At 44.4% G+C, this 15,240-nt stretch overlaps 1 protein-coding gene across 1 annotated transcript; it reads left to right on the forward strand.

Annotated features, from left to right (window-relative positions):
- Positions 1 to 5,119: 5,119 nt before the first annotated feature.
- LOC311125871 (transcriptional adapter 2-alpha-like) lies at positions 5,120 to 15,006 on the forward strand (the record flags this gene model as incomplete). The annotated part of the gene is made up of 13 exons (XM_084199901.1): positions 5,120 to 5,217; positions 6,432 to 6,538; positions 6,656 to 6,715; positions 6,865 to 6,956; positions 7,144 to 7,301; positions 7,620 to 7,708; positions 8,043 to 8,115; positions 8,236 to 8,299; positions 10,434 to 10,477; positions 13,323 to 13,433; positions 14,067 to 14,138; positions 14,388 to 14,520; positions 14,963 to 15,006. Coding segments are annotated over exons 1-13 (1,072 nt in total), but the record flags the coding sequence as incomplete, so codon positions are not given.
- Positions 15,007 to 15,240: the final 234 nt, after the last annotated feature.

Below are 15,240 nucleotides of genomic sequence, written 5' to 3' on the forward strand. Positions count from 1 at the left end.
GATTGACAGGTCTTTTGTGTTTTCCATTTGCAAATAATCGCACCAACTGTTGTCACATTCTCACCAAGCTGCTTGGCGATGGTCTTGCAGCCCATTCTAGCCTTGTGTAGGTCTACAATCTTGTCCCTGACATCCTTGGAGAGCTCTTTGGTCTTGGCCATGGTGGAGAGTTTGGAATCTGATTGATTGATTGCTTCTGTGGACAGGTGTCTTTTATACAGGTAACAAGCTGAGATTATGTTATGAGAATAATTTAACAAACTATTTCAGTGTCTCTGTGCGTCTCCCAAAAGGTTGTAATGCTTTTGGATCAAGAAACGGACAGAGTCCCGGTCTGCATATTCAGGCCTTTATTCATTGAGAATTCTGTTATCACAATTTCAGAGTCCATCTTTTATACACACACGTCATACAAAAATCCCTCCCCTCTTTAGGCGGGCTGTAGTTTTCCACTTTAAAACTGCTCTCCTGACCATCAGTTCACACACACACACACATACACACACACACACATACATACACACATGTTCTTATCATAGTCTCTGTCCTCCCTAAATTGGGAGGGCCCTTTATCTTGGTTTCTCAGTTGTCTGTAGACAGTTCTCCTTGTCCTTTGTTGTCTGGCCTAACTCTTACTCACATTGCTAAATAGTAACACAATGTCATAATCTTTACTGGTCCTACACTCACACATTACCAGGTAGTAGATTCTAACACATCTCACACAGTTTCGGAGTGTAATAATTAGTCACTACTAAGAAAGTACTAATCATACTTAAAACAAGAACATTTCACAACTATATTTAAGGGTGGAACATTTAGTCATTACTTTTAACCTGTATATATTTTAATTTCTATATCAGATTAGGAGCACTCCCTTTAAGAGTGTGCTCCTAATCTCAGCTCGTTACCTGTATAAAAGACACCTGGGAGCCAGAAATCTTTCTGATTGAGAGGGGGTCAAATACTTATTTCCCTCATTAAAATGCAAATAAATGTATAACATTTTTGACATGCGTTTTTCTGGATTTTTTTTATTTATTCTGTCTCTCACTGTTCAAATAAACCTACCATTAAAATTATAGACTGATCATTTCGTTGTCAGTGGGCAAATGTACAAAATCAGCAGGGGATCAAATACTTTTTTCCCTCACTGTATATACAGTATCTCACGAAAGTGAGTACACCCCTCACATCTTTGTAAATATTTGAGTATATCTTTTTATGTGACAACACTGAAGAAATGACACTTTGCTACAATGTAAAGTAGTGAGTGTACAGCTTGTATAACAGTGTAAATTTGCTGTCCCCTCAAAATAACTCAACACACAGCAATTCATGTCTAAACCGCTGGCAACAAAAGTGAGTACACCCCTAAGAGAAAATGTACAAATTGGGCCCAATTAGCCATTTTCCCTCCTCGGTGTCATGTGACTCGTTAGTGTTACAAGGTCTCAGGTGTGAATGGGGAGCAGGTGTGTTAAATTTGGTGTCATCGCTCTCACACTCCCTCATACTGGTCACTCGAAGTTCAAAATGGCACCTCATGGCAAAGAACTCTCTGAGGATCTGAAAAAAATAATTGTTGCTCTACATAAAGATGGCCTGGGCTATAAAAAGATTGCCAAGACCCTGAAACTGAGCTGCAGCACGGTGGCCAAGACCATACAGCAGTTTAACAGGACAGGTTCCACTCAGAACAGGCCTCGCCATGGTCGACCAAAGAAGTTGAGTGCACGTGCTCAGCGTCATATCCAGAGGTTGTGTTTGGGAAATAGACGTATGAGTGCTGCCAGCATTGCTGCAGAGGTTGAAGGGGTGGGGGGTCAGCCTGTCAGTGCTCAGACCATACGCCGCACACTGCATCAAATTGGTCTGCATGGCTGTCGTCCCAGAAGGAAGCCTCTTCTAAAGATGATGCAAAAGAAAGCCCGCAAACAGTTTGCTGAAAACAAGCAGACTAAGGACATGGATTACTGGAACCATGTCCTGTGGTCTGATGAGACCAAGATAAACGTATTTGGTTCAGATGGTGTCAAGCGTGTGTGGCGGCAACCAGGTGAGGAGTACAAAGACAAGTGTGTCTTGCCTACTGTCAAGCATGGTGGTGGGAGTGTCATGGTCTGGGGCAGCATGAGTGCTGCCGGCACTGGGGAGCTACAGTTCATTGAGGGAACCATGAATGCCAACATGTACTGTGACATACTGAAGCAGAGCATGATCCCCTCCCTTCGGAGACTGGGCCGCAGGGCAGTATTCCAACATGATAACGACCCCAAACACACCTCCAAGACGACCACTGCCTTGCTAAAGAAGCTGAGGGTAAAGGTGATGGACTGGCCAAGCATGTCTCCAGACCTAAACCCTATTGAGCATCTGTGGGGCATCCTCAAACGGAAGGTGGAGGAGTGCAAGGTCTCTAACATCCACCAGCTCCGTGATGTCGTCATGGAGGAGTGGAAGAGGACTCCAGTGGCAACCTGTGAAGCTCTGGTGAACTCCATGCCCAAGAGGGTTAAGGCAATGCTGGAAAATAATGGTGGCCACACAAAATATTGACACTTTGGGCCCAATTTGGACATTTTCACTTAGGGGTGTACTCACTTTTGTTGCCAGCGGTTTAGACATTAATGGCTGTGTGTTGTGTTATTTTGAGGGGACAGCAAATTTACACTGTTATACAAGCTGTACACTCACTACTTTACATTGTAGAAAAGTGTCATTTCTTCAGTGTTGTCACATGAAAAGATATACTCAAATATTTACAAAAATGTGAGGGGTGTACTCACTTTTGTGAGATACTGTACATACACTACCAGTCAAAAGTTTTAGAACACCTACTCATTCAAGGGTTTTTCTTTATTTTTACTATTTTCTACATTGTAGAATAATAGTGAAGACATCAAAACTATGAAATAACACAGATGGAATCATGTAGTAACCAAAAAAGTGTTAAACAAATCTAAATGTATTTTATATTTGAGATTCTTCAAAGTAGCCACCCTTTGCCTTGATGACAGCTTTGCACACTCTTGGCATTCTCTCAACCAGCTTCATGAGGTAGTCACCTAGCATGCATTTCAATTAACAGGTGTGCCTTGTTAAAAGTTAATTTGTGGAATTTCTTTCCTTCTTAATGCATTTGAGCCAATCAGTTGTGTTGTGACAAGGTAGGGGGGTATACAGAAGATAGCCCTATTTGGTAAAAGACCAAGTCCATATTATGGCAAGAACAGCTCAAATAAGCAAAGAGAAACGACAGTCCATCATTCCTTTAAGACATGAAGGTCAATCAATACGGAACATTTCAAGTACTTTGAAAGTTTCTTCAAGTGCAGTTGCAAAAACCATCAAGCTCTATGATGAAACTGGCTCTCATGAGGACCGCCTCAGGAATGGAAGACCAAGAGTTACCTCTGCTGCAGAGGATAAGTTCATTAGAGTTACCAGCCTCAGAAATTGCAGCCCAAATAAATGCTTCACAGAGTTCAAGTACCAGACACATCTCAACATCAACTGTTCAGAGGAGACTGTGTGAATTAGGCCTTCATGGTCGAATTGCTGCAAAGAAACCACTACTAAAGGACACCAGTAAGAAGAAGAGACTTGCTTGGGAAAGAAACACAAACAATGGACATTAGACCGGTGGACATTTGTCCTTTGGTCTGGAGTCCATATTGGAGATTTTTGGTTCCAACCGCCGTGTCTTTGTGAGACGCGGTGTGGGTGAACGGATTATCTCCTCATTTGTATTTCCCACCGTAAAGCCTGGAGGAGGAGGTGTTATGGTGTGGGGGTGATTTGCTGGTGACACTGTCTGTGATTTATTTGGAATTCAAGGCACACTTAACCAGCATGGCTACCACAGCATTTTGCAGCGATATGCCATCCCATCTGGTTTGGGCATAGTGGGACTATCATTTGTTTTTCAACAGGACAATGACCCAACACACCTCCAGGCTGTGTAAGGGCTATTTTACCAAGAAGGAGAGTGATGGAGTGCTGCATCAGATGACCTGGCCTCCACAATCCCCCAACCTCAACCAAATTGAGATGGTTTGGGATGAGTCGGACCGCAGAGTGAAGGAAAAGCAGCCAACAAGTGCTCAGCATAAGTGGGAACTCCTTCAAGACTGTTGGAAAAACATTCCAGGTGAAGCTGGTTGAGAGAATGCCAAGAGTGTGCAAAGCTGTCATCAAGGCAAAGGGTGGTTATTTGAAGAATCTCAAATATAAAATATATTTTGATTTGTTGAACACTTTTTTGGTTACTACATGATTCCATATGTGTTATTTCATAGTTTTGATGTATTCAATATTATTCTACAATGTAGAAAATAGTAAAAAAATAAGAAAAACCCTTGAATGATTAGGTGTTCTAAAACTTTTGACTGGTACTGTACAAAAAAATATATATATATATGGGGGACTGGAAATGATGCAGATATTCAAGCTGATCTACACCCTAAAAAATATACAATAATACTGCTAAAAATGTGGCAAAGCAATTCACGTTTTTTACTGAATACAAAGTGTTATGTTTGGGGCAAATCCAATACAAAACTCTGAGTACCACTCTCTATATTTTCAAGCATAGTGGTGACTGCATCATGTTATGGGTATTCTACTTATGTAATTGAGACATTTCTTTATTTCATTTTCAATTAATTTGCAAAAAATAACATAAAACATGTTTTCACTTTGTCATAATGGAGTATTGTGTGTAGATGGGTGAGAAAAAAATATTAATTTAATCAATTTTGAATTCAGGCTGTAACAAAATAAAATGTTGAATAAGTCAAGGGTTATGAATACTTTCTGAAGGCGTTGTATGTGTGTGTGATTGCAGTAGCCAAGCCATGCACGTTTTTGTATCTAAATAAATATATTTTATTATGTTAGCATTGGGATGGTATTTTCATGTTCCACTCAAAATCATTTTTAAAAAGTTAGCTTTGGTGGTCCCACTCTGGTCGCAGATAATCGGTGTTTTCTGATAGATTAGTTAACCTTCGAAATGTTTTACTTTTGAGCATGAACGGTGCAGCTTTTGCGCAAATTTAGTGCATCCATTTAGCCAGAGAATCAACAAAGTTGCGCAAATGCTGCCTTTTCAGACACGCTGAATCGAACGCGAAGCAATACGTTGGCAACAAACAACATATTCGGGCTTTAGCTGTTTGGTTGACCTTATGGACCGCTTGGCATCTTTTGGAAGTAAGTGTTGGCTAAATTGCACAGATAAAAACAGCGCACAAACACGGCTTAAAACGAGTTTGCACGAGATATGGTTATCCATCTAGCTATCTGCTCAGCTCGTCGCACTGACGTAACGTTAGCTAAATATAGCTAGCTAGAAGGCTAGCCCAGCTAGCTAGCGAGATAACAATTAACCATTTTAGCTAACTATGTATTTGCTTTCATGTAGCTAATTGATTCAACCAGCTAGCTAGCTAACCAATGCATCACTGTTAGCTACTTAATTGTCAGCTAGTATCCGACTTGAAGTACCTACGCTAACTTGCTAGTTATGTGTTGTTAGCCAACGTTAACTAGTTAGCTACTGCTAAATCAAATAAAATTGTATTTGTCACATTCGCCAAATACAACAGATGTACAGTGAAATGCTTACAAGCCCTTAACCAACAATGCAGTTTTAAGAAAGAATAACCAAAAAAAATACAAGTAACAAATAATTAAAGAGCAGCTTGTAAAAATAATAGCAAGTGGGGGTACCAGTACCGAGTCAATGTGCGGGGGCACCGGTTAGTCGAGATAATTGAGGTAATATGTACATGTAGGTAGAGTTAGTAAAGTGACTATGCATAGATAATAAACAGAGAGTAGCAGCGGGGGGGGGTGTAAATAGTCTGGGTAGCCATTTGATTAGATGTTCAGGAGTCTTATGGCTTGGGGATAGAAGCTGTTTAGAAGCCTCTTGGACCTATACTTGGCGCTATGACTAGGGTGGCTGGAGTCTTTGACCATTTTTAGGGCCTTCCTCTGACACTTCCTGGTGTAGAGGTCCTGGATGGCAGGAAGCTTGTCCCCAGTGATGTACTGGGCCGTACGCACTACCCTCTGTAGTGCCTTGCGGTCGGAGGTCGAGCAGTTGCCATACCAGGCAGTGATGCAACCAGTCAGGATGCTCTCGATGGTGCAGCTGTAGAACCTTTTGAGGATCTGAGGACCCATGCCAAATCTTATCAGTCTCCTTAGGAGGAATAGGTTTTGTCGTGCCCTCTTGATGCTGGCTTTAAATCTGCCCAATAATACAGATTTTAACAGAAGATTTCTAGTATCTAACGTCTGTGTGTGTGGTTACCAGTAGAATTGGCCAGTTTTGCGACATTACTCTGACTTATTTTCAGATGACCCTTCTGACAAGCCCCCATGTCGAGGTTGGTCATCTAACCTGACTTCTTTTTCAGATGACCCTTCTGACAAGCCCCGATGTCGAGGTTGCTCATCTAACCTGGTGGAACCCTACATAAAATGTGCAGAGTGTGGACCCTCACCTTTCCTTCTCTGTCTCCAGGTGAGGGGTGCACATTGCATCCTCGGGCATGCGCATAAAACTGTTAATACATTTTGCCTAACTTGATAACTCTGCATATCTACTGACACTACATTTTCCCCCAAAAATATGTTTCAGTGTTTTACCAGAGGGTTTGAGTTCAAGAAACATGAGAGCGATCACAAGTATGAAATCATGGTAAGGTATTGGTGTTAATTGTCCTGTCATCTATTCTGAGTAACACATATTATAATATTGACTCTTAAGTCATCCATTATTTACCAAAAGTATGTTTCTGGCTAAACAATAGTGACCATGCTCAATACCATGCCTCCTCCCTCACACAGACGTCAGACTTCCCTGTGCTGGAACCTGGCTGGACAGCACAGGAGGAGATGGCCCTGCTGGAGGCTGTCATGGACTGTGGCTTTGGGAACTGGTTAGTACCCACACTCTCTCCCTCTCTCTCAAGTGTCATATATTACAAACCAAGCAGACTAGGGGCCATTTGCAGTCTGTGATTTGTTTCGTAGCAGCCCTCACGTGTACTGTCTGCCAATATCAATATAAACATGTTGAAATTTATAACAAAAACATAACTGTCACTTTCCCATTTGACTACACAGGCAGGATGTGGCGTATCAGATGCGCACCAAAAGCAAGGAGGAGTGTGAGGCCCACTACATGAAGAACTTCATCAACAACCCCCTGTTCTCCTCCACCCTGCTCAATCTCAGACAAAAAGAGGAGGCCCGTACTGCAGACACAGCCATTCCCTTCAAACGTTAGTATACACAAAACACATCTACTCCTCTGGATTTCTCCCTCCATAGTAATAAGGAGAGTTTGATTGCCATACAAGTTATTATAGAATTCTGAAGCCATACAAAAATACAATTTAGGCTATGCTTCATACACAAAAGTATATTTTCTTTTGATGTACAGCTGATAAAGGCAGGGAGGAATACATGGCTTTTGTCATTTATTATCTGATATGCAACTACATCGTTCCTCATTTATGCTTGCTTTCTTACACAGTTTGTTTGTCATGAGGGCCTTTTCAGGGCACAAGGTAAAAGTACTATGTTGGTTTTCCTCCCAGCCACTGACGACCCCCCCAGGCCCACCTTTGACTCCCTGTTGTCTCGAGACATGGCTGGATACATGCCTGCCAGAGCAGACTTCATGGAGGTGAGGGGAACTAGGTTCTTAAAGCATCCATGCCTTTAGTAGTTCCAATCTCACAAGCCATAGTCAAAGACATAGACATTCACCTTTTTTGTTCTTCTGCAAAGAACATTTCCCCATGTCATAATGAGTATGTCCTCATACTCCTGGCACATTATGATTGGAATCATAGTAAGTACTTATAGATAACCAAGACAGAACCCTTGCCACCCTGCTTATGTATGCATGAATTAAGATATTAGTTCTCCAGAGGGCCACCTCACTGCAGTCTTATTGAACTCTGACTCATCTCCTTGTCCTTCTGTGATCCCCTCCTGTTATTTGTCGTTCTGTCTAGGAATTTGACAACTATGCTGAGTGGGATCTGAAAGACATAGATTTTGTGGATGATGACACGGACATACTACATGGTGAGTTGAAAGTGCTGAAAGAAAAGTCCAACCCCGCTTTCAATAGAGATTGGAAGTGTATGTTTATTGTACAAAATATCATCAATGCCTTGTCTGACATATTTGTTTGGTTCTATCTAGCGCTGAAGGTTGCCGTTGTTGACATATACCATTCAAGGTTAAAGGAGAGAGAAAGAAGAAAGAAGTAAGTTTGAAATGTTTTGCTTTTAACTCTGATGATGTAATGGGCATATTCAGCCACTAGATGGCCTGATATCTTTTAATCCTTGCCCTTCATCATATGCCCATAACACTCAGCAAATGTTAACACAAAAACATTTAATTGCTTTCCAAAATCAGAAATGTGATACCTACACAAGTAACAACACTTTACTAACACTAGCCTATTAGCATAATCACTGAAGCACTGGTTCAGAATCACCGGTTGCCATGAATTCTGAAAGGCTTAAACGTTACACAACTGTCAAATTTGAGTATTCTTTGAACTGGCCACCTTTTTAGATGAATTTGAGACGTTCATGAATTGTCACACTCCTCAGCCCCCTTCAGTGTGTCAGTACTGGTCTTGGCCACGGTGGTGAGTCCATTCATGTGGTAATACATCCATCACTAAATCAAACTTAACGAGTTGCTGCTCCCTTAACTCTGTGGAATGGCATGTGGGGTGTGGATTGTATGTTAGCTGGCCAGAGCTCCCAGTACCCTGCATGTTTGTCTACGTCCCAAATGGACCCCTATTCCCTACATAGGTCAAAAGTAGTGCACTATGTATGGAATAGGGTGCCATTTGGGATGTAGAAAATGCTCCCCTGCTAGCCTGCCCCCTGCCCCTCAAGCTGCCCCCACCCCCAGCTGGTGACTTGACAGAGGCCCAAAGCAGTGACCCTTGACCTGACGGCCACAGAGTTTACAGACGCAGTAGGCCCCACTGTCAGGTCCTGTTTCACAGCACAGGAAGGCTACTTGTTGCAAAGCTGTTCTATGTCACAACCACACCTTCAAGCTATACTATATATACAAAAGTATGTGGACACCCCTTTAAATTAGTGGATTTGGCTATTTCAGCCACACCCGTTGCTGACAGGTGTATAGAATCGAGCACACAGCCATACAATCTCCATAGAAAAACATTGGCAATAGAATGGCCATACTGAAGAGCTCAGTGACTTTTTATGTGGCACTGTAATAGGATGCCACCTTACCAACAAGTCAGTTCAAGTTTCTGCCCTGCTAGAGCTGCCCCGGTCAACTGTAAGTATTGTTATTGTGAAATGGAAACGTCTAGGAGCAACAACGGCTCAGCCGCGAAGTGGTAGGCCACACAAGCTCACAGAACGGGACAGCCGAGTGCTGAATCGTGTTGCGCGTAAAAACCGTCTGTTCTCGGTTGCAACACTCACTACCGAGTTCCAAACGGCCTCTGGAAGCAACGTCAGCACAAGAACTGTTAGTCGGGAGCTTCATGAAATGGGTTTCCAGCCGCATACAAGCCTAAGATCACCATGCGCAATGCCAAGCGTCGGTTGGAGTGGTGTAAAGCTTGCCGCTATTGGACTCTGGAGCAGTGGAAACGCGTTCTCTGGAGTGATTAATCACGCTTCACCATCTGGCAGTCCGACGGACGAATCTGGGTTTGGCAGATGCCAGGAGAACGCTACCTGCCCGACTGCATAGTGCCAACTGTAAAGTTTGGTGGAGGAGGAATAATGGTCTGGGACTGTTTTTTCATGGTTCGGGCAAGGACCCTTAGTTCCAGTGAAGGGAAATCTTAATGCTACAGCATACAGTGACATTCTAGACGATTCTGTGCTTCCAACTTTGTGGCAACAGTTTGGGGAAGGCCCTTTCCTGTTTCAGCATAACAATGCCCCCGTGCACAAAGCGAGGTCCATACAACCCCATCGAACACCTTTGGGATGAATTGGAACGCTGACTGGGAGCCAGGCCTAATCGCCCAACATCAGAGCACCACCTCACTAATGCTCTTGTGGCTGAGTGGAAGCAGGTCCCCGCAGCGATGTCCCAACATCTAGTGGAAAACCTTCCCAGAAGAGGAGGTTGTTATAGCAGCTACGGGGGGACCAACTCCATATTAATGCCCATGATTTTGGAATGAGAGCAGGTGTCTGCATACTTTTGGTCATGTAGTGTATGTGGTTCAGGTTTAGCAGCTATATAGTACAATCACTCATTCAATAAATGTCAGTCTAAACCCTCTGCTGTTTTCACTCTCTCTACCGGCCTGAGAGTTGGCTGGTATTTACCAATGGACGGTGTCCATATTTTTGGCTTTGGTGTCTTTATGTTTTGTCTTACAGGATCATCCGGGACCATGGACTGATCAACCTGCGGAAGTTCCAGAGTAAGTGCTCTCCTAACAGATTAGAGCTGGGCTGCAGAATTACCAGGAGACCAGGCGTTAATATAACACCCAGACTGAATATGCATTATGTATCCATGGTTGCATGTAAACAACACGGTTGCAATAATGATCAACAGTAACCCTAGGGACACTAGAGGCACTGCTTGTGCTCTTATTTACGATGGAAATTTAGACAGTGCCACAGCATAATTATTGCTCCACTATGAATAGATACCTATGAAATGAACACTGCAGGCCTAATGACCAACTGTATTGGAGCTTTATGAGCTCTTATTGATCCTCTCTCCATGGGCAGCGTTTCATCTAGCTTGGTAATATAATAAATTTTCATGTCCCGCTTTTTATTCATGGTAGATGGGAAGGCAAGACACTCCCTGAATAGATTTATCCAATCAGTTCCTCTTTTTCCTTTACCGCCCAGTGCAGCGCTATCTCCAGGTGATGCCCTGGGAAATTGGCTGTAGTTTTAGGGGTGGAAGAGGACACCCTTATGTTTTATTTATTATTTACCATCCTCCAGTCACTACGGCCCTCCTCCTCCCCATCTCTCCTCTTATCTCGCTAGTCTTTCAAGACAGAAGAGAACCCAGAGTTGCCATGGAGCTGCAGCCTGGTTGTCATGGAGACTGTCGAAAAGTGTGTGTGTGTCACACGGTAATGGAAGCTGTGTCCAAGCCTGGGTGACTCACAGTGTCGTGCCTGGGCTGATCATGCTGTTGCTCCAGGCAGTTTGACCACCAGTCTCGCTCTCCTTATAGGCATCAGTACCTCAGGACCACCAATCGAGCCCATTCCTGTTATGGAGTGTTTAAAATCACAGGACATTGACTCTACCTGTGTGTTTGTGTGTGTTTTGCTTCTATCTACACGTTCCTATCACTGTACAGCCTCCAAATAAATGAGGAACTCAGCTGCCAGCTTGCAGATAGACAAAGATGTGTGGGCCGCCAGCCTTGAGCTGCTGTCATACTACCCCACATTCACTGTGTACAGAATATAGAACTATCCAAGAAATCACCATGTCTGCAAAGCCACCAGAGTCCACTCAATATACAGTAGTGGTCAAAAGTTTTGAGAATGACACAAATACTAATTTTCACAAAGTCTGCTGCCTCAGTTTTGATAATGGCAATTTGCATATACTCCAGAATGTCATGAAGAGTGATCAGATGAATTGCAATTAATTGCAAAGTCCCTCTTTGCCATGAAAATGAACTTAATCCCAAAAAAACATTTCCACTGCATTTCAGCCCTGCCACAAAAGGACCAGCTGCCATCATGTCAGTGATTCTCTCGTTAACACAGGTGAGTGTTGACGAGGACAAGGCTGGAAATCACTCTGTCATGCTGATTGAGTTAGAATAACAGACTGGAAGCTTTAAAAGGAGGGTGGTGCTTGAAATGATTGTTCTTCCTCTGTTAACCATGGTTACCTGCAAGGAAACGCATGCCGTCATCATTGCTTTGCACAAAAAGGCCTTCACAGGCAAGGATATTGCTGCTAGTAAGATTGCACCTAAATCAACCATTTATCGGATTATCAAGAACTTCAAGGAGAGAGATTAAATTGTTGTGAAGATGGCTTCAGGGTGCCCAAGAAAGTCCAGCAAGCGCCAGGACCGTTTCCTAATGTTGATTCAGCTGCGGGATCGGGGCACCACCAGTGCAGAGCTTGCTCAGGAATGGCAGCAGGCAGGTGTGAGTGCATCTGCACGCACAGTGAGGCGAAGACGTTTGGAGGATGGCCTGGTGTTAAGAAGGGCAGCAAAGAAGCCACTTCTCTCCAGGAAAAACATCAGGGACAGACTGATATTCTGCAAAAGGGACAGGGATTGGACTGCTGAGGACTGGGGTGAAGTCATTTTCTCTGATGAATCCCCTTTCCGATTGTTTGGGGCATCCGGATAAAAGCTTGTCCGGAGAAGACAAGGTGAGCGCTACCATCAGTCCTGTGTCATGCCAACAGTAAAGCATCCTGAGACCATTCATGTGTGATAACTAAGTGGCTCTGGGAACAAAACATCGAAAATTGGGTCCATGGCCAGGAAACTCCCCAGACCTTAATGAGAACTTGTGGTCGATCCTCAAGAGGCGGTGGACAAACAAAAACCCACAAATTCTGACAAACTCCAAGCATTGATTAAGCAAGAATGGGCTGCCATCAGTCAGGATGTGGCCCAGAAGTTAATTGACAGCAAGCCAGGGCGGATTGCAGAGGTCTTGAAAAAGAAGGGTCAACACTGCAAATATTGACTCTTTGCATAAACTTAATGTAATTGTCAATAAAAGCCTTTGACACTTATGGAATGCTTGTAATTATACTTCAGTATACCATAGTATACAAAAATATCTCATAACACTGAAGCAGCGAACTTTGTGAAGGGGGGGTGAGTAGGGTGGTACGTGGTGAAATGCCCATCAGGGGAGCTTTTAAACCGTTCACGGCCACAGCAGGGTATCTCACTGATGCAAGGGGGTCACTCAGTTTGCAATGTCTGGACATTTCCTCCTCTGGTGTTCCTCAAAAGCCTCTAATCTAACAAGATTTAATATGATACAGATCTCCAATACAGATCACTGCTGTCATATTCTCTACAACAGGGCTGCCCAACCCTCTTCCTGGAGATCTACTGGGTTTCCAGTCCAACCCTAATTTACCACACCTCATTCTACTTATCAGCTGCTCACCAAGACCTTAACTAGCTGAATGTAAGGTTGGGGTTAGACTGAACCTACAGGACGGTAGATCTCCGGGAAGAGGGTTGGGCAGCCCTGCTCTACAATAACAGCTACGTCTCACGACCATTGTGTTTTTGTCTTCCAGTACTGGAGCGTCGCTACCCTAAGGAGGTACAGGATCTGTATGATGCTATGAGACGTTTCGCCAGGGTGGTGGGCCCCATCGAACACGACAAGTTCATAGAGAGTCATGCATGTGAGTATGACATTGCTATATTGTACATGCACACACAGTAGACATTTGATGTTAACACCAATAGAATTCAGTTTCTTCCAACTCCTCTCCCTCCGTTCTACACAGACAGCAGTCACACATCCTGTGATCCCGTCTTTAATATTGTGGGTAACACTAAGCTCATCGCCGTGGTAATGAGCCTGTCAGATTATCTCCTGTCCTTACGCAGCAGCAGACCCCAATGGTTGGCCTGCTGGAGGTCACATGACTGGATGTGTGAACTCCCTGTGAGCGAGAGGCGTGTTTCTGTGTGTGTGTGTGTGTCTGAGACATCAACTCGTTCTGATTAAAGGGCTGGGGCTTCAGGATAGCATGGCGTTACTCCTTTGTTGTGTCAGAGAGAGCAGCAGTAGAGGTAGAGACCCTGCCCTGGCTACAACACTGATCTGATGTTCAGCTCTGATGTTGGGAAGCACAGGTCTGAGGGGTGAAGAGTTCAGCTTTCTCTGTCGTAGGGATAAAGAGTTTGTCTCCCTCTCTATCTCTCTGCGCCTGTCTGTCTGTCCGCCTGTCTGTCTGTCTCCCTCTCTGCAGTACAGACCGGTGAGGTGAGTGGACAGGCCTTTCTGACCTCATGTCCTCCTTGTCTTTCAGTGGAGTTTGAGCTGAGGAGAGAGATCTGCAGGCTGCAGGAGTACAGGAGAGCAGGGATCCAGTCTTTCTGCAGTGAGTCCAGTCTACCCATCTAACCCTGTCCCCCCTACTTCAGACAGTCCCCCTCAGAAGCTGTGTCCCAAATGGCACCCTATTCCCTATTACAGCCCATACAGTTGTGGTCAAAAGTAGTGCACTTTGTAGGAAAAGGGTGCAATTTGGGACAGAGCCTCATTAGTGACTTCCTTGTGTCAGCCAGGACCCAGGGCTGACTGACTGCACCAGTAACCCCCTCCCTCCCTCCTCTGTGCCCCCCTGCAGGTGCCAAGGTGTATGAGCGTGTGAAGCACGTGCGGGAGGATGAGCGGAGGAAGAGGACCATGCTAGTTGATGTGCTGCAGTACATTCAGGACGGACGGGCCTGCCAGCAGTGGCTCAGCAAACAGGCTGCCATGTGAGCCCCGTCCTTTTACCCTTTAGTCCAGTGTTCCACAATCCATTCCTCTGGACCACGTGGTTATACATTAATGTTCAAGTCCAACACTAGCCCACCTGATTCCACTAATCAAGGGCTAGATGATTAGTTGACTATTTGAATCAGGGGTACTAGCGCTGGGCTATAACTGAGATACCACCCATCTCCTCTGCAGTTTATTACTGTGGGCTTGTGATTGTTGATGTTTTTTATGTAGAGCTGTTCTTGTTGTTTTGTGGTTTATCCTAAGCCCAACTCTTGGGTGTTCTCCATGTTCTGATAATTATTCTTCATGAAAAAGAAAAAAAACAGAACTGCTAGTGTGTGTGATGATTCATTCTCTCTGTGGACGAGGATCCCGGAGAGTGAGAAGTGTGTTTGTGTGTGTGCACTGCCTGTAGTGACACTTCTCTCTCCACAGTGATGCTGGTATCACTCCTGTTGTCACCACCATCACCACATCAGGTAAGGACTCTCTTCCTCTACCCAATCCCTCTCTTCCGCTACCCGCTCCCTCTCTTTCTCTCCTCCCCCCGCTCCCTCTCTTTCTCTCCTCCCCCGCTCCCTCTCTTCCTCTCCTCACCCGCTCCCTCTCTCACTCCCCCCACTCCCTCTCTTCCTCTCCTCACTCTCTTCCTCTCCCACTCCCTCTCTTCCTCTCCCGCTCCCTCTCTTCCTCTCCCGCTCCCTCTCTTCCTT

Source organism: Coregonus lavaretus (genome assembly GCF_964263955.1).
Source record: "Coregonus lavaretus genome assembly, contig: HAP1_SCAFFOLD_3683, whole genome shotgun sequence".
Classification (NCBI taxonomy): domain Eukaryota; kingdom Metazoa; phylum Chordata; class Actinopteri; order Salmoniformes; family Salmonidae; genus Coregonus; species Coregonus lavaretus.